Source organism: Anomaloglossus baeobatrachus, chromosome 12 (assembly GCF_048569485.1).
Source record: "Anomaloglossus baeobatrachus isolate aAnoBae1 chromosome 12, aAnoBae1.hap1, whole genome shotgun sequence".
NCBI lineage: Eukaryota > Metazoa > Chordata > Amphibia > Anura > Aromobatidae > Anomaloglossus > Anomaloglossus baeobatrachus.
The window spans coordinates 48,117,263-48,138,195 of NC_134364.1; the positions used below are offsets into that span (position 1 = coordinate 48,117,263).

The following is a 20,933-nucleotide window of genomic DNA, read 5'->3' on the forward strand; positions in this document are numbered from 1 at the left end:
GAACAATATCGCTTACACCCGTCACACGGACTTGCCTTCCCTGCGACGTCGCTTTGGCCGGCGATCCGCCTCCTTTCTAAGGGGGCGGTTCATGCGTCGTCACAGCGACGTCACACAGCAGCCGTCCAATGGAAGCGGAGGGGCAGAGATGAGCGGGCAGAATATCCCGCCTACCTCCTTCCTTCCTCATTACTGGTGGACGCAGGTAAGGAGATGTTCGTCGTTCCTGTGGTGTCACACGTAGCGATGTGTGATGCCGCAGGAACGACGAACAACCAGCGTCATGCACCACCAACGATATTATGAAAAGGAGAGATGTGTCAACGATTTTTGACGTTTCTGCAATCGTTTATCGTCGCTCCTAGCTGTCACAAGCTGCGATATCGCGAACGACGCCGGAAGTGCGTCACAAACACCGTGACCCCGATGATATATCGTTAGCGATGTCACAGCGTGTAAAGCACCCTTAACGCTACATTCCTGTGATGAGTATTTTAGTTTCTGACTGGGTATTTTTGATAATGAAAGTGGATGGGATTTACAGAAATCTCCTGCTCTAATGGGTGCAATATCAAAAACTCCCCTAAGCCTATGTCGCACACTGTGGATTTGTTTCTCCAGCGCGCCTCTGGCAGAACAACGCACCCAAAAAACTGTGTTTTTACCGCTTTTTGGTACTTTTTTGTCCCTGCATTTTCTAAACATTATGAATATCAAAACACAAGGGGAAAAAATTAAATGCTGCTTCTTTTTGCTGCAGAAAAACTGCAGCAAAACCTGTTAAGAAAAAAAGAAGCAATGTGCTCACAGCATTTTGGATATCTCATAGACTTTGCTGGGGAAGAACTGCATGAGGTTTATGAACACAAACTGTACCAACTCTGCCCCAAAAACGCAGCAAAAAATGCAGTGTCGGCACAGGGCCTTATACTCCTCTCGGGAACCTAGTCTGCAGGTTATTTAACCACTGCTGATTGGTGCTTGGTTTCGGCTGCAGGTCATACTGTAAGGGAACCTTATGCTGACAATCTATTGTACAGGATTAGTAAATCTGCCCCAGAATGTTTACTACTTTATGTCAAAGATATGTTGAATACAGTTGATACAACAGATGGGGCACACTCCCTTTTAATGAACACTGTCTCTTAAAGGGAACATGCCACTTCCATTTACCTGCTGATATAGTGTTTTAAATCCTGCCTGTGTAACTGGAAATGCAGCTACAGGGAGAAAATAAAGTATGTCCTCTCTGCAGCTGCTTGCTTTCAGTCATGGGGGCAGAGCAGGGAGTGGTTACAGTCATCCATAAGCAAAGCTGGAATCACACAACCCAGTGCTTTTAACAGCCAGCTCTTCCCACACAGCACAGCTGGGGAGTAATAATGGCACACTCTGTGCAGTGAGTGGTGACTGTTATCAGTCCCTACACCACCCCAATGACTGGGACTGGAAGTGAGTGGCTGTAGGGAGGATTTAAGTTCATTTTCAGACATTCATGATTCCTATTTCTAAATAAAAAAAAAAGGGCACATAGACCAAAAATCAGATTATCTGTTTTTCTCATATGCAAAAAACCTGGATGTCTGACTAATTAGAATAGGTAAAACTTTTGACTTTTTAATTTTGCATCTGGTGCTAAAAGCAAATGGAGCATGTCTGGCATGGAGTGTGTGTTCAGGTTAGGGTCACACGACCATATGTTCTCCATCTGAGAACAACTGTCTGATTATGCTAATCAGCCTCTGATCAGACTGAGATCTGTTTGTTTTTTTTTTCTTGGATGTGGAGAACAAAAAAAGTCTCCATTCCTTGAATCTGTTAAAATAGGACCACACTGAAATGTCAGCCGTGTGCAGTCCAATACTTGTTCTTTTTCTCAGACCTAGACTTGAATGGCAACTGCAATCTAATTGACAAATTTCATTTTTTATCTTTTTTTTTTTTTTTTTCCTTTGGCCACACAATCCAGGGAAAAAATTGAACAAAAATTGATCCGAATACAATTCTTTCCCCAGGGGCAAGAATAAGTTTAGACAAAGTGGGACCTTGGGCAAAAGTATAAAGTGGGGCCGTAAATGCTCACATATTGCACCATCACACTCAACCATTTAGGTTACATATACTAAGTTCAGTCTGGTAAATGAGCGATCGACAATATTATGTCCTTCGGTGCATGCTCCCGGTCTGCAATACACGCATGTACAGTTAGGTCCAGAAATATTTGGACAGTGACACAATTTTCGCGAGTTGGGCTCTGCATGTCACCACATTGGATTTGAAATGAAACCTCTATAACAGAATTCAAGTGCAGATTGTGACGTTTAATTTGAAGGTTTGAACAAAAATATCTGATAGAAATTGTAGGAATTGTACACATTTCTTTACAAACACTCCCCATTTTAGGAGGTCAAAAGTAATTGGACAAATAAACCAAACCCAAACAAAATATTTTTATTTTCAATATTTTGTTGCGAATCCTTTGGAGGCAATCACTGCCTTAAGTCTGGAACCCATGGACATCACCAAACGCTGGGTTTCCTCCTTCTTAATGCTTTGCCAGGCCTTTACAGCCGCAGCCTTCAGGTCTTGCTTGTTTGTGGGTCTTTCCGTCTTAAGTCTGGATTTGAGCAAGTGAAATGCATGCTCAATTGGGTTAAGATCTGGTGATTGACTTGGCCATTGCAGAATGTTCCACTTTTTTGCACTCATGAACTCCTGGGTAGCTTTGGCTGTATGCTTGGGGTCATTGTCCATCTGTACTATGAAGCGCTGTCCGATCAACTTTGCGGCATTTGGCTGAATCTGGGCTGAAAGTATATCCCGGTACACTTCAGAATTCATCCGGCTACTCTTGTCTGCTCTTATGTCATCAATAAACACAAGTGACCCAGTGCCATTGAAAGCCATGCATGCCCATGCCATCACGTTGCCTCCACCATGTTTTACAGAGGATGTGATGTGCCTTGGATCATGTGCCGTTCCCTTTCTTCTCCAAACTTTTTTCTTCCCATCATTCTCGTACAGGTTGATCTTGGTCTCATCTGTCCATAGAATACTTTTCCAGAACTGAGCTGGCTTCATGAGGTGTTTTTCAGCAAATTTAACTCTGGCCTGTCTATTTTTGGAATTGATGAATGGTTTGCATCTAGATGTGAACCCTTTGTATTTACTTTCATGGAGTCTTCTCTTTACTGTTGACTTAGAGACAGATACACCTACTTCACTGAGAGTGTTCTGGACTTCAGTTGATGTTGTGAACGGGTTCTTCTTCACCAAAGAAAGTATGCGGCGATCATCCACCACTGTTGTCATCCGTGGACGCCCAGGCCTTTTTGAGTTCCCAAGCTCACCAGTCAATTCCTTTTTTCTCAGAATGTACCCGACTGTTGATTTTGCTACTCCAAGCATGTCTGCTATCTCTCTGATGGATTTTTTCTTTTTTTTCAGCCTCAGGATGTTCTGCTTCACCTCAATTGAGAGTTCCTTAGACCGCATGTTGTCTGGTCACAGCAACAGCTTCCAAATGCAAAACCACACACCTGTAATCAACCCCAGACCTTTTAACGACTTCATTGATTACAGGTTAACGAGGGAGACTTTTTCAGAGTTAATTGCAGCCCTTAGAGTCCCTTGTCCAATTACTTTTGGTCCCTTGAAAAAGAGGAGGCTATGCATTACAGAGCTATGATTCCTAAACCCTTTCTCCGATTTGGATGTGAAAACTCTCATATTGCAGCTGGGAGTGTGCACTTTCAGCCCATATTATATATATAATTGTATTTCTGAACATGTTTTTGTAAACAGCTAAAATAACAAAACTTGTGTCACTGTCCAAATATTTCTGGCCCTGACTGTATACACTGAGAGCACATACACATTTGTATGCAATATGAAACACATACATAGAGATGTCTTGAGATCTATTATACACCCCACTAAAAGTCCATACATTCTAGGATCCTCCAACACACACGCTCTCTCTTTTTCTCTTTCTCTCTCTCTTTCTCTGTCTTTCTCTGTCTTTCTCTGTCTTTCTCTGTCTTTCTCTGTCTTTCTCTGTCTTTCTCATACAGGACGGATCCTTCAGGGAGAGTCACTCTTTGAATCTTATACTCTGACAACAAGGAGTGCCTATATGCGACGCCCCTGGACTATCAGGTCGTCACAGGGTATTGTGCAATCTGCCCTTCTGTGCAATATCCACCTCCTCCTTGGTTATGGGTCCCCAACTACATGGTGTTGCCTACATCAGCCAGTTAAAATCCTAGGTACACTCTGCACCAGACACACCAGTGGACGGCATGAGTGGAATAGGGTCGCCCACTTGGGGGGTTGGTTGGGGAGGTCAGGAGTGTCAGTTAGTTGAAGTTGGAGAGGAAAGGAGAGAGGGGAGGAGGTCAGGAGCCGGGCTCCTTGGAAGTACTAGGTGGCAGACGGAGGTCTGGGCCTAGTAGGAGCTGGACCCCCGATCGCAGGGGATCGTGACAAGGGGCACAGCATTGTCGTGGAGGACAGCCGGCAGCCTTGTACCATCACCGGGCTGGGACCAGGGCATGACTGGGTACGTGGACCCTAGGTCAGGGAGTAGCTTCAGGCAACCTGAGAATTGACCCGACGAGAACGGAGCCTTCAAGATCCGCTCTCCACCCGCTCCAAAATCTGGGTACTAGCGTAATGAGGGGGATAGGACTTTCCACTAAAACGGTCCAAGAAATCCGAAGCGTGAACCCTGAGAGCAAGCTCCCTCAGATAGCCACACTGGGGAGCGGGACCCGACTAGTTTCATGCTACCGGGAGTAGTGAACTAAGTGCCAAGAGGAAGGTCACAGATCACCCGGCAACACCATCGGGGAAGGGACCCAAACTAGCTTTCCTCAGCGGCAGCGGTGTCCAGAACTTTGGTTTATCCAGTTGTCAGTGTCCGCTTTATGGACTGTGTGAGTATGAAAGTGTCCCTCTTCGCTCACTACGGCACTCCCATCACAGAGTCCCGGGGCATCCCCCCTCTACCCGTGGAAGGTTCTAACATCCGGCTGCCTCACTCCATCGCCCCCGGGTACTCCCAACGGCACAGGTGGTACTCCGCATTACCATACACCACGGGTGGCGTCATGAACTCTAAATATAACCCCCTGTAAATACCCCCCTTCATTTGAGTGGCCACACGACCCCCGGGTCCGAGTGCCCCTCGAGCGACCGCAGATCTGGATCCAAGCAGCCCCGCTGCTGACACGGGGGCGGCACATATATGCTTCATACTAAAGTGTATTTTTACACACAAAAAGTTAAATTTGAGATACAGTGCCTTGCGAAAGTATTCGGCTCGCTTGAATTTTTCAACCTTTTCCCACATTTCAGGCTTCAAACATAAAGATAAAAATGTTATCTTTTATGAAGAATCAACAACAAGTGGGACACCATTGTGAAGTTGAATGAAATTTATTGCTTATTTTAATTTTTTTTTTAAAAAATAACTGAAAATTTGGGCGTGCACTATTATTCGTCCCCTTAAGTTAATACTTTGTAGCACCACCTTTTGCTGCGATTACAGCTGCAGTCGCTTGGGGTATGTCTCTATCAGTTTTGCACATGGAGAGATTGAAATTCTTGTCCATTCTTCCTTTGCAAACAGCTGTAGCTGAGTGAGGTTGGATGGAGGCGTTTGTGAACAGCAGTTTTCAGCTCTTTCCACAGATTCTCGATTGGGTTCAAGTCTGGACTGTGACTTGGCCATTCTTAAGCTGGGTTTACACACTGCAACATCTCAAACGACATCGCTGTAACGTCACCGGTTTTATGACGCAATAGCGATGTCGTTTGCGATGTTGCAGTGTGTGAAACACATCAGCGACCTGGCCCCTGCTGTGAAGTTGCTGATCGCTACAAATCGTTCAGGACCATTCCTAGGTCCTTTGTTTCCCGCTGTGCAGCATGCATCGCTACAAAGTTTCAGTGTGTGAAAGACTTTGCAGCGACTTTGTTAGCAACTTCCCTTTCAAAAAGCTGCTTATCAACGTCCCCAACAACCAGCTAGGTCACTCTGCAGGTCCGGATCGCTGTTGCGTTGTTGGCCAGGTTTGCCTGTTTGACAGCTCACCAGCGACTCACCAGAGACTTAGGGAGGTTGCTGTTACGTCACAAAACCGGTGACGTTACAGCGATGTCCTTTGCGATGTTGCAGTGTGTAAACCCAGCTTAACACCTGGATACGTTTATTTGTGAACCATTCCATTGTAGATTTTGCTTTATGTTTGGGATCATTGTCTTGTTGGAACACAAATCTCTGTCTCAGTCTCAGGTCTTTTGCAGACTCCAACAGGTTTTTTTCAAGAATTGTCCTGTATTTGGCTCTATCCATCTTCCCATCAATTTTAACCATCTTCCCTGTCCCTGCTGAAGAAAAGCAGGCCCAAACCATGATGCTGCCACCACCATATTTGACAGTGGGGATGGTGTGTTCAGGGTGATGAGCTGTGTTGCTTTTACGCCAAACATATCATTTGGCATTGTGCCCAAATTGTTCAATTTTTGGTTTCATCTGACCAGAGCACCTGCTTCCACATGTTTGGTGTGTCTCCCAGGTGGCTTGTGGCATACTTTAAACAACACTTTTTATGGATATCTTTGAGAAATGGCTTTTCCTTGACACTCTCTTTCATAAAGGCCAGATTTGTGCAGTGTACGACTGATTGTTGTCCTATGGACAGACTCTCCCACCTCAGTTGTAGATCTCTGAAGTTCATCCAGAGTCATCATGGGTCTCTTGGCTACATCTCTGATCAGTCTTCTCCTTGTTTGACATGAAAGTTTGGATGGACTGTCAGGTCTTGGTAGATTTGCAGTGTTATGATACTCCTTTCATTTCAATATGATCGCTTGCACAGTGCTCCTTGGAATGTTTAAAGTTTTGGATATCTTTTTGTAACCAAATCCGGTTTTAAACTTCTCCACAACAGTATCATGGACCTGCCTGTTGTGTTCCTTGGTCTTCTTGATGCTGTCTGTGCTTTAAACAGAACACTGAGACTATCACAGAGCAGGTGCATTTATACGGAGACTAGATTACACACAGGTGGATTATATTTATAATCAGTCATTTAGGACAACATTGGATCATTCAGAGATCGTCAATGAACTTCTGGAGTGAGTTTGCTGCACTGAAAGTAAAGGGGATGAATAATATTGCATGCCCCAATTTTCAGTTATTTTTTAAAAAAGTTTAAAATCAGCAATAAATTTCGTTCAACTTCACAAATGTGTCCCACTTGTTGATTTTTCACTATAACATTAAAATTTTTATCTTTGAAGCCTGAAATGTGGGGAACGGTTGAAAAATTCAAGGGAGCCGAATACTTTCACAAGATACTGTATTAACCACCAACCTGGTGTTCCAAAATCCATATGACAACGCTTCTCGTCTTTGTGTTCTGTGGTTACTAGTAATGCTTTGTAAGTTCTGCCTGCCTGACATCAGCCTACAAATTTGGGAATTAGAATGTACCCTAACCCTAAATACATTTTATAGAAATTTATTTTTTTTTAGTTCCCCAGGTTAGTACGAGTATGCAGACAACCATGTTTAGTTTTTTCTTTATCTAAGTGGTGAAAACACAATTCTGAAATTTGTCAAAAAGAAAAAGAAAATTGTTGCTTTTGTCGCCACTTTCCAAAACGTGTAAGTGTTTCATTTTTTTGGGATATGGAGCTGTTTGCTTATTTTTTGCTCCTCGATTTTACTGATACAAAGTTTCGATCGTCTCTTATTGCATTTTATTGCAGCTACCTAAAAATGTAATTTTCGTGATTTGATTTTTATTTCTACCCCTACAGTTTAAAAATCAGATCCATTTACTTCTATAATATGATTGATTAGACTTTTACGAGCGCAGCGATAGCAAATATGGGCATTTTTTTTTTTTTTTTTTTTTAATGCTTTTATAAGTGTAGACCCTGGAGGGACGCCAAGGGATTGGGGGCCCTGGGTTGCCCTCCCATGCTTAACACTGGTCCTGCCCAGCGGTTGCAGCATTTTTCAAGTCACCGCCTGGCTCCATCTATTTGCAGTGTAGGTGGAAGCACCAAACTGTCAACTCTATGTACATAGGGATATGAGAGAATCCAAATTACCATAGTTGATTTCCTCCTCCTACTTGATGACTGGATTTTGTTCAGTTGGCTTTCCCCTGGATCGATCTTGTAGATCTTAGGTTGAAGTGGGTGGGTTCCTTTTTCCAATCTGGCTGTGCTGCTCTTATTATAACCCAGAAGCTACCGGTTGAACTATTCAAATAGAATTACATACTGTATATGACAATGCATTGACACTAAGGAGAACGCATTTCTAAGGGTTACTGATTCAGATTGCCATGACAGAAGTGACTTGATTGAAGCCATTTTCCTTCAGGTACATTCACTGAATTATACATGTTGTTACTGTGATTGACAGCCTTTTCGCAGCTCCAGCCTTTCTATGTAAGGCCGCTCCATGAATTATCCTGTATTATCTCTGATAGACAAAGGTTTGTTTCTACTGGATTAAAAAATTGTTTTACAAAGAGTCAGGCGTCTCAATTATTTCCACTCCATTAATGGCAAGTAATGTAACTAACCAGTGAGGAATTGGAGGGGGAGTACGCAGACACAGCCTATTATTCTCAGTGGGTAACAATCTATCACAATACAGCCAGAGATGACAGAATCTATGGAATGATCTATTCTTTAAGGATATAACTGGTCAAATTAGAAGGTAAAATAAGCAGGAATAAAAGTCGTAAAAAACCTGTATTGGTGCCATCAGGTAGACCATGAGGCTGGTATTAGTGTTAGCACAGCACTGGTTGATTCCATTTATTTTGCTATTGTTTTACTCTTTTGAGAAGAGTGCTAAATGGAAATTTTGCACAGTAATGTGTACTGACCATGGAGGATGGAGAGGCAATCAAGTCTGGGCTAGCAGAAACCCTGCACCATAATTGGGGGCTATTTTGAGCTTTTCTATAGCACACCCCTCTTTTTTATTCATTCAGGACTGTAAAAAATTATTCAGGCCTTTGTGTATTGAGGGATGGACTATGATTTGGGAGTGACCAATTCCCAAAGGGCTCACTCTTCTATTCAATAAGTTATCAATCATTTGTTGTCTAAAATAGTATGTGTAATCAATTGCTAATTACTTTGTGTAAATGTTTTTGTTTTTCTGCCAGTTTAAGTGGTTATAGAGGTGTGTCCTATTAGTTCAATTAAAGAGGTTGTCAACTGCTTTTACATTGATGACCTATTCCTAGGATAGGTCACCAATGTCTGATCGGCAGGGGTCCAACACCCGGTATCCCCGGCGATAAGCAGTTACCTGCGGCTGCAGCTGAAAATGCTCAGTTCCGGAGCTGCCTCATCAACTGATCGTGGCTGACTCCCATTCAAATCAATAGGAGGTGGATGGACACTATCCGAAGACGGAGCAGCCCTGGAACTGAGCATTTCCGGCTGCCTCAATCGGCGCAGAGTGTAGAGAAACGCTGCACACTCTATTTTGCCAAAAATGTGATGACTTTTTAATAGTGAAATTAAGAATATGAGTGTGGGATCTGGTGAAACAAACTACCAACTGAGTTTCGGCCTGTACAGCATTGTTCACAGGGTCGCGGTTATTAGTTGTCCGTGGCTAATATAGTGCTATGCATCTTGATGTACTGGTATTCCTTCCAGTCTTGTGTTTGCCAGCACTCGCATGCCTAAAGCTGGGTTCACACTAAGCGACAACGACGTCGCTGTTACGTCACCATTTTCTGTGACGTAACAGCGACCTTGTAAGTCGCTGTTATGATCGCTGCTTAGCTGTCAAACACAGCAGAAGCAGCGATCATAACGTCGCTGTGCTACATGTGCAGAGAGCAGGGAGCCGCGCTTAGCGCTGGCTCCTTGCTCTCCTAGGTACAGTACACATCGGGTTAATTAACCCGATGTGTACTGCAGCTACATGTCACACTGCAGAGAGCAGGGAGCCGCGCACACTACTTAGCGCTGGCTCGTTGCTCTCCTAGGTACAGTACACATCGGGTTAATTAACCCGATGTGTACTGCAGCTACATGTCACACTGCAGAGAGCAGGGAGCAGCGCGCACTGCTTAGCGCTGGCTCCTTGCTCTCCTTGCTACAGTATACATCGGGTTAATTACCCGATGTGTACTGCAACCACATGTGCACAGAGCAGGAGCCGGCACTGGCAGCAAGGGCGGAGGCTGGTAACGAAGGTAAATATCGGGTAACCAGGGAAAGGTCTTCCCTTGGTTACCCGATGTTTACGCTGGTTACAGCTTACCGCAGCTGCCAGACGCCGGCTCCTGCTCTCTGCTCGCTTCATTTCGTCGCTCTCTCGCTGTCACACACAGCAATGTGTGTGTCACAGCGGGAGAGTGACGACCAAAAAATGAAGCTGGACATTCAGCAACGACCGGCGACCTCACAGCAGGGGCCAGGTCGTTGCTGGAAGTCACACACAGCGACAGCGACGGGACGTCGCTGCAACGTCACAGAAAATGGTGACGTAGCAGCGACGTCGTTGTCGCTGTGTGTGACACCAGCTTAAGTGTGCTGGCGCAGGGAACAGCTGATTGGCGGGAGTACCAGTTGTCGTATCCCGGACGATCAGACATTGCTAGGCCATCAATGTAAAAGTAGTGCCCAATCTCTTTTAAGCTGTATATTCAGTGGTTCATGTGAACTGATCGGCCAAGTATAGGTTGCTTTTTTTTTTTTTTCTTTTTTCTTTTCTATGAAGTGAATGGGTGTCCAACACCAGACCTCTATTCATCTTTTGGAAACTGCTCATGAATAGAGATGAGCGAACCTGAGGTTCGGGTTTTGAACCGAACTCCGAATTTAAAAACCAAGATTTGGGTTTGGATGCTTTACATGAGAACAAAGCTGTGATCAGGTACGCTTGGTGCTCAGCCCTGTGCAAGCCACTTGCAGTGTTTGAGCGTCCCGCACTGGAGGTAACAACAGCGTGCTCAGACGTAGTGTTCAACAAACAAAAAAAAGTTTGAAAAAGCCCACCGACCCCCTCTTCCCTGGAAGTATTCTGCTTATGGCTGGCTATATGTGGGCAGAGACTCAAACTGCCAATCGGTGACTTGATCCGGGGTTCGGGTCAAGCTCAAACCTGTGGAGCTAGGCTCGTTTGCTGCCGGCGAACCAAGCCCCGATGGAACCGCTCATTTCTAATCACGAATTTTGTGTTGTGCACTTGACCAATGCACTTTTTGGTCATATTGTATTACCAAATTATAGGAAGATGTTCCCCAGGAAAGCTGACCTGGGTCTAGATTAAAAAGACACGCAGTTTTTGGCACCAAGAAGTAGTGTGGAAGTAGCTTGAGAGAGTTTTGAAAGTAAAGTTTGGTCCTAGCAATAAGTCAGGTCAGAGAGTGGGCAAAGAAGCTAAGCATGGTGTAATCTGCAGGGAGGAAACGTAGAATAGAATCTGCTAGTGAGTTCCACAGAGGCCATCTTTTGCCAGGTATAATCATTGCCCCTAGAGAATGTTCTCTACTGTTCTACATAGTAATCGCTATTTCAGTGGTGTGGATTGTCTATAGGAGAACTGAACCATCCTGGCAATGAAGTCTTAAGACTTTCAGATGAGTTCCATCATAGGGTGCCACCATTTGGACAAACGGTTGATGTCAAATTTGTTTTCTGTAACTGCAAGGTGTTTGCACCCAATTCTAACCACCAAAAATTGCGATGGCGATTGTAAGGACTAAGCATAAAGCCTCTAGGGAGTATTAAGCTCTAGTTGCACCTGTGTATAGTGTGCCACAAAGATCCTATTGTGTTGCCATACTATACCCACCCTGCCATTACAATCTTAAGGAAATGCAAAAGAACACGGTCTTGAAAGCGCTAAGGAGGCCACGGTGATATTAGTTTTGTAGATTTATTAAATATTTACAGCCACAACGTGTTTCAATATCACAATATCTTCATCAGGTGGATATGAGTTATCCACCTGATGAAGATATTGTGATATTGAAATGCGTTGTGGCTGTAAACATTTAATAAATCTACAAAACTAATATATCACTGTGGCCTCCTTAGCGCTTTCAAGACCGTGTTCTTTTGCATTCCCTGGATTCCTTCCCCGTTGTGGGACTCACGGCATGATCAGCTTGGCTGGAGGCCAGATTTCAATCGGCACCAGAGATGTCCACCTTCCCCAGTGACCTGTCACATGACCGGCTTCTTAGGATTCCGTTCCCCTGGATGGTCACTACGGGCCGACTCCCTGGCAGCGCATTAAACCCTCGTTCTACACCGTGGTTGTGCAGGGCTGCACAACCACATCAGGTGAGCACATTCTAATACTTTCCTTAACATTACCCCATGGATCCTTCACATGCGCTCCTCTTTTCAAATTCTTCACTATATTACAATCTTAAGAGCCCAGATAACTTAACATTATGGGACTCCAGTAAATGAAGATATTTAGAAGAAAGAGCTTGGTCTTAAATTGTTTGCTTTTATTCAAACTAGTTTTTCACCTTTTTATATTGGTGTCTTCTCCCATAAAAATGTAGTAATTTAATATTTTATTTTCTGCAGGTTACGGCAATCCTGTTCCCATCTCAGAGAGTGGAAAGATATTTTGCCTGTTCTATTCAATCGTTGGAATCCCATTCACTTTATCCTTATTGTCTATTGCCGCCCAGAACCTTCTCTTCTTTCTTCGTGATAAGCCCATCCATGTCCTTCTCCTACGGTGTAACTTTGCCAGGAATAAGCTGGAGTGGATCTACACTGGTGTCTTGATTTCTCTCCTCTCCCTCCTAGCTTTTTTCATTCCTGCAATCATTTTTAATTTTATTGAAGAAAACTGGGGCTATGTAGATGCACTGTATTTTTGCTTCATTTCTTTGAGTACAGTTGGCCTCGGAGATTATGTTCCTGGTGAGAAAAGTGGTCAACGTATGCCAGCTTTATACAAGCTTCTGGTTATCTGTAAGTATAATCTAAATATCAGTATTTTATGCTTAAAAAGACTGTCTGGATCCCCTGCTTGGATATAATTTAATACGGGGTATGTCCATACATCTTAGCTTGTTTGGCTGACAGTAATTGGTCTCAACTCCCCCATGCAGTTAAATGTTTGGCTCAACTGAGCATTTATGTTCTCGATGTCAGACTCCTTTGCCTGGACAACAAAAGGATCGGACATTTGAATTAAAAAATATCCAATCCTTCTCTCCCCTCAACATCATCTGTTGGCAAAGAATTGGAAGGTTTCATCATACACATTAGTATCTTGGCCAAGTCCACCGATATTATCAGGCTTGGCTGACGGTAATTCAGTGTTTTAGGGGCCTTTAAAAGGTTATTCTCATCTCCAAGATCCTATGCCAATATGTGGTAGGTATAATAATAATAATAATAATAATAATAATAATAATAATAATAATAATAGCAAATTCTTCCAATTAGAAATGTTGTCTAGTTCTCCTGATATAGCCATGTCTCTTACCTCATGTGCAGGGCATTGCAGCTTAGGTATCCATGGTTATGACCATGTAGGAGGTGGCCAGCTTAACCCACTCCAACAGTGGTTAAATATAAGATGTCCAATTGTATATTATAGTATGTGTATTCTAGTAGTTATGTTTTATAATAATGACTAAGTGATGCTGAGTTCAAGCAGTGCTGCGGTCAGTGCCATCTAGCGACCGAAAGTTTTAATACTATGTGTTACGCTGTGTGTTTTATAGTAAGATAAGGTATAATGTGTAATATGCAAGTAATGTAATAACAGTATGATGTAAAGTATAGAATGTTATCTGGATAGGAAAAGTTTTTAGTATGTATAGTGTAGTCGGTGCTTTCCTCTTGCCAAGGTAATGGAGAGCCAGGATGAGTTGGCTGGTGAGTCAAGCCTGAGAGAAGTTAGTTTTGAAGAGGGGTTTCAGGTGTGTGGACGGTGCTTGGTAATTTGTGCCTGCCTGGGGGCCTGGAGGGATGCTCCATGTGTCAAGAGCCTACAGCTCACCTTGGGACAGGCATAGTGTAGCTGCCCGAGGCAGCGATTGGACACGATATGGGTAGCCATCGAGACAAGAACGGGGACTAGTAAGAAGCTTAGGCACCACCGCTTGAATACTAATACCCAGGGTGAGGGCATGACAAAAGAAATACCCCAGAGAACAGCAGCAGCAGAACAGGATAGGAGTGGCCATGTCTGCTGAAAAGGTTGAATAACAAATAAACCGTTCCATGTTGTTTTTAAAAGAGATTCTGTGTGAACACCGAAGTAAGTGAAACAACCCCCCCGTCCGGGGCGGATCACAAACACCGGTTTAGTTTGATGAAGAAGGAGAACCCTGTTGGTCCAGCATTTGCTCCCCTCTGTAACCACTCATAGTGACATTTAATTGCTTGTGATCGTAACCATGGATTCCTAATCTGCAATGCCCTGCACATGAGGTAAGACACATGGCTATATCAAGAGAACTATACTACATTTCTTATTGGAGGCATTAGCTAATATTATTATTATTATTATTATTATTATTATTATTATTCCTACTACACATGGACTAGGACCTTGGAGATGGGAATACCCCTTTTAAAGGTGCCTAGATACATAAAATGCCTATCTCTCGCAACTCCCCCATATATAAAAAATTTCATGTAAGCATAGAAAGAGGCAGCAAGCCATTGCTCATCTTCAAGAAAACAAAATAGGTCCTCTTGTGCCGCCCCCATGCCAGCAGCCGGGCTGCTGCTCTGATCCGGATCCGCGGTGGCTCAAGGGGTCTCCGGACCAGGGGGTCGCGTGGCCACTCTATTAAGCGGTGGCTATGTACAGGGGTTTTGGAAAGTTCGTGACGCCACCCACGGTGCGTGGTAATGTGAGGGACCACCGCTGCGGTTGGGGAGCCCGGTGATGATGGTGTGGCAGCCTGATGTTTAACCCCTCCTTGGGTAGAGGGTTTGTGTCCCGGGGCCCGTCGGATGGTTGGTGAATGGGTGCCGCTGGGTTAGGAACAGGGGTATTTCAGTGTACTCACTCAGTCCAGGAATAACAACATCGACAGCTTGTAAATCAGAATTCTGAGCACCACTGGAGCTTGTAGGGAGCATGCTTGGGTCCGTGCTCTTGGTGTTGCTGTTAGCCTGTGGCCCTGTCCTTGGCACCTCTGTCTCTGTTGGACCCGTAGGTATAAAACTCTTCGGGTCTCGCTCACCCGTATTGCTAACGGAGTGAGCTTGCTCTCAGGGTTCACGCGTAGGATTTCTTTGGACTGTATTGGGAAAGTCCTATCCCATCGGTGCGCTAGTACCCTGATTTTGGAGCAAGTTGGGGATGACACTTGCAGTCTTCACCCCCGTTTGGTAAATTACCGGAATGCATGAAGCTACTTTCCAGCCTAGGGTCCACGTACCCCGCTGTGCCCTGGCCCCTGCCCAGTGATAGCTCAAGGCCGCCGGCTGCCCTCCTTGGCAGTCCGTGCCCCTTGATACTGTCCCCTGCGACCAGGGTTCCAGCTCCTCCCAGGCCCAGACCAATGTCTGCCACCTAGTACACAGGAGCTCTCCTCCTCTCCTTTCGCTCTCCACTGCTCAACCCTCCAGCTCCACTCTCCAAGCTCAACTGTCACTTTGCTCTCTTTCCACTCACCAACCCCCCATGTGGGCGGCCCTATTCCCTTCAGGCCCCCCAATGGTGTGCCTGGTAGGTTAAAGTGGGAAGTGTTCCTAGGATTTTGATTGGCTAAGCTGTTAGCAATACCAAAGGACCAGGATCCGTGCAGAAGGGCAGATTGCACAATACCCTGTGACGACCTGATAGGCCAGGGCGTCACACTCTGAATTTCTGAATTCAAGCTTCTACATAGTCCTATAGGGGCCGCCCACTGGACTCACGTGCATACAACCACCACAGATTTCATTTAATAAAATGCAAGTTTTACTGAAACTTCTCCCTTTAAAAATGTTTATTAATCTGATCAGCTCCTCCTGCTCTATAACAGCTTGCCTGCAGCTCAGATGCGATTTTTATCATGACGAGTTCCCTTTAAAGTGGCCATTCATTTTTTAGTTGATTGAAAACCTACTCAGTGCTGTTTTTTTGTGTTTTTTTTAACTTGCTGGTAAATTCAATATATGATATAAAAGGCTAAAGAAAAGATTTCTTTAGAGGAATCGGGCGGTTCCCTTGCAGTTTCTCATGATCAGGTTATTTCGGATGGGGAAAGGAGGGAGGGCGGGGGGCAAGTGCTAAAGAAAAATATATTTTCAAACACAAGAATGTTCTAAAATTGAGTGACATGTTTTGACATTTTACACAAGAAGATGGACTTAACATTGATTAATGTATTTCCGAGCTAGTGCAGTGGATGGTGCAGATTTTCCACTTTTAGCAGAGGTCCTAGGGTCTGAAGCTTTCTTGGAGCCTTCCTAGTTTTTACAGATGGGAGCTGGTAATGGAGGTAATGGGGGCTCCTGTGGTGCCATCAATATTCAGGTCTTTACTGCAAGGTCATGAAATGATTATAGTCCTCACAATCTTGCATCCTGATTCATATACCAATCATTGTATGTATGAGTACTCTGTGTACCGTTACATTTCTTTACATATTGTAAAAACCCAGCTGGGATTACACTGCTATATATTATTTCCTATGCAAGCTGCCTATTGGGAAGGGGCACAATGAGGAATGCTTGGGCAGGACAGGGGAACAGCAAGTACTGTACAATTACAGCTAAAATACCATGAACGAAAGGTCACGCTATAAGAGAACAGCCGTGCAGATCAATGTACTAATTGCAAAGTAATATCTCAATATACAGGGTGGTCCAAAAGTAGGTGGACAGAAAATAATAACATGGTGTAAAGTGAAACTGACTCTGTTGCCCTTAGCAACCAATCAGATTCCACTTTTCATTCTTCACAGACTCTTTGGAAAATGAAAGGTGGAATCTGATTGGTTGCTAAGGGCAACCGAGTCAGTTTCACTTTAGACCATGTTATTATTTTCTGTCCACCTACTTTTAGACCACCCTGTATATCTATTAGTAAATAAGATGTAAAGCGCCTGTTTATCATCTGCGATGTGGAATAATGAAGCATTCATAAGACTCAAGGTAAGTTTGGTATTGTATCTTAAGCCAGTTACTGGGGTTCTCTCAAGTTATATACTATAAAAACAACACTTTACTCTTAGCCAAAATCCTCTCCGTTCTCAAGAACGTAGGTATTTTTTAGTTTTAATGCTTGTTGCCTAGGTTACCGACCACCACTGCAGTTTCGCACCATGACTGAAGATGCTCAGTTTTTACAATTGCTTTTCAATAGCGCACTTGCTGACCTAAAGCTGGCCTGCACAGTTTGGGCCAGCAGTGCAAGTTTGTTGCTTCTCTGATCTTCAGGCAAATACTGTCCCCAGCAAACAGGAACTGTGAAGGTAAGTGAGTGTAGTTCTCCTGAAGACTAAACCGGAGAACAACCTTTTAAAAGCCAATGTACGCGAGCTGATAATTGGCAGCTCATAACCATGCATGATCATGGTTGTAAACATACTGACAATCAGCCGATCAATGAACAATTGTTCATGGGCTGATTAACATTAATGTGGACCAATAAGTCTTTGATGTCATCAGGATATCACCATGTACCTGTGGTGCCCCTGAATACATCAGGGTGCCACAGGGAACTGCATCCTTTTCGCAGGATGCAGGACCTACCCCCATGGTTCTAAGTCCCCAGAAACCGGTGTCACCTCCATCAGCAGCACAAATCCCAATCAACACCTCACATCATGACCTGTCAGACACACCAGTGGGTTGGTCTAGCTGGAAAATGGCTGCCCACCTAGGAGTCAATCTGAGGAGGGAAAAGGCGCAAGAAATAGGGTCTTACCCGGTATATGGGTTTAAGGCGAAAAGGGATGAATACACTCACCTGATCAGGTTGTGCCAGTCACAACCCCTGTGCAGACTTGTGTGAGTGCTGGAGTGGTTAAAGCAGCGGCCCCGTTAGAGAGAGCTATAAATGTTCAAAGTGAAAGGACGGGTTTTTTTACCGCGCTATAAACCACAAAGGGTGTTTATAAAAATAAAGATTCTTTTATTAAAACATTCCTACGCGTTTCAGAGGCATGCACGCCTCCTTCTTCAGGGAAAAATATCATACAAATGTAAGAAATACAAGGGTTTATATAGGAGTATCCAGGAGAAGTCACGCTCCTGAAAAAAAACATTTATCTCATGACTCATAGCCACGAGGAGTGAGACTACGTCATGATTGAAAAAAAACGTCATGATTGAAAAAAACACAATACTGCATGGTGTTACACGTTAAATAAAAGGGTTTTCCCTCTACCAGATTTATAATGGAGAGCATACCTTTCGTGGAATAATTAAACCAGAAAAAAGAAGAAAAGAAAAAAAGGAAAAAAAGAGACCGTTGTTTTTTTCGGCAAGAGAAGGAAAAGAAAAAAGAGTAAAAGATGTTCAATATATGAGTATGATCGGACTTGAACCTAAGGGAGTGTCAAGGGGACAATGGGAGAGAAATTCTCTACCCACTATTCTGTCCTTTGAGGGGTACTGTGAAGCAGTGGCTACGAGAGATCTATGAGGCTTAAATCTAAATTGTGAACTATAAATCTATATATAAAAGGGGATGTGTGTGATCCTTTTATTAGTGCTTATACAAAGATGAAAATTAGGATAGCCTGGGGCTTCCGTATAGGAACAAAAACGAGCTGATGTCTCTCTGAAGTAAACAGAAAGTGGATGTTACCTCTGAGAGAGGGGGGGGGGGGGAAATAAGATCGGGAAAAGAACAAGAATTCTTGCGAGGGGAATAGGTGTCCCTATAGTGAAAGGGTAAATTAAAAGTTCGCATGCGTAGAGCAGAGAGAGTGAGCGGTTTCCAATAATGAAAGGTGGTGTGAGTTCAAACCGTGGGAAAAAACAGTACAGCGCATGCGCTGGACGGGGATTTGAGAGAAAGTAACCAAATCCACCGCTATATGCAGGAAAAAAGGGGGGGGGGGGAGGAGGGTTTTGGGGCTTTGTGTTTTTAGGACTAGATGAATATATAAATATAAAATTATGAGAAATAAAAATATATATAAAAAAATATATAAAAATATATAAGGGAGATCGCTCTATAAGCAATCCGTATGAAAAAGGGGGTATAATGTGAGAATCCTTGTGCCTCTTCATTTGGGGGGTTCTGGGAAGGGGAGTCGTTATAGAAAGGGATTATTTAATTGGGTGTGTTTTAGGATTGTGGAATCACTAGGAAATAAGATTGTGTGGGATTAAAATTATTCTAGTGCATACTATAGAGTGAGTGTGGATCATAAAATTGTGAAAAGACTAGGGAATGGAATAAACCTATGTATAGGATTATTCTGAGGAAAGGGAAGGATATTTAATTAGGTGTATTTAATGAGATGAGTGAAAAACGTGAAATAATAAAATCTCCAGGAGTTGAGCCTGTGTGTAGAGTTGAAATAAAGATATAGTCATATATAAGAGGGGATATTGTGAAACAGAAATATAGGAAAATTGCTAATTTCAAATAAAGCAGACCGAAAGATAAATATATAAAATCAAAACATGATAAAAATAGAGAAACGCGCTTGGAACAAAATTAAAAGTACATCTATCACATGCCATGGATAACAAAAGCAAGTAGCATCCTCAATTATTGATGTTGTAAAAAATATCACAATTAGTTGAAAGCAAAATATATATATATATACCTATGATATTGTTGTATTATTATGGGACCATGGACATGGACAGTAAGAAAAATTGTGATAATTGTTAATATTTATTAAAAATATTTATTAAAAATATATAAATTTTAATATTCATAAAAGAATCTTTTTGAAAAATTATTTTGGGTATCTGGAAACTATCGGGTATAGTAGTTTTAGCTAATAAGGGGATAATAGACAGAAATTACTCTCAGAGATAGATACTATATGGCTGATGTTTATGGGACCCTTCTGGAAACGAATGATGTATCTGTATAAAAGGGCAATATTGATGATGGTACTTGCAATGAGAATGATAATAATATAATACATTAATATCACAATATAATGGCATCATAAAATAAAAATAATAATAATAATAATAATAATAAATTATTATTATTATTATTATTATTTTATTATTATTATTATTTTTATTATTATTTTATGATGCCATTATATTGTGATATTAATGTATTATAAATTATCCATGTCCATGGTCCCATAATAATACAACAATATCATAGGTATATATATATATTTTGCTTTCAACTAATTGTGATATTTTTTACAACATCAATAATTGAGGATGCTACTTGCTTTTGTTATCCATGGCATGTGATAGATGTACTTTTAATTTTGTTCCAAGCACGTTTCTCTATTTTTATCATGTTTTGATTTTATATATTTTATATATTTATCTTTCGGTCTGCTTTATTTGAAATTAGCAATTTTCCTATATTTCTGTTTCACAATATCCCCTCTTATATATGACTATATCTTTATTTCAACTCTACACACAGGCTCAACTCCTGGAGATTTTATTATTTCACGTTTTTCACTCATCTCATTAAATACACCTAATTAAATATCCTTCCCTTTCCTCAGAATAATCCTATACATAGGTTTATTCCATTCCCTAGTCTTTTCACAATTTTATGATCCACACTCACTCTATAGTATGCACTAGAATAATTTTAATAATTTTAATCCCACACAATCTTATTTCCTAGTGATTCCACAATCCTAAAACACACCCAATTAAATAATCCCTTTCTATAACGACTCCCCTTCCCAGTACCCCCCAAATGAAGAGGCACAAGGATTCTCACATTATACCCCCTTTTTCATACGGATTGCTTATAGAGCGATCTCCCTTATATATTT

The 20,933-nt window shown here is 42.6% G+C and overlaps 1 protein-coding gene across 1 annotated transcript in view; it reads left to right on the top strand.

Moving 5' to 3' along the window:
* LOC142257548 (potassium channel subfamily K member 1-like) overlaps window positions 1-20,933 on the top strand; it is a 42,682-nt gene that overhangs the window by 11,289 nt on the left and 10,460 nt on the right. Inside the window, exon 2 of the mRNA XM_075329697.1 lies at window positions 12,604-12,999. Within this exon, the coding sequence (XP_075185812.1) occupies window positions 12,604-12,999 (396 nt within the window). The remainder of the gene's footprint in view (window positions 1-12,603; window positions 13,000-20,933) is intronic.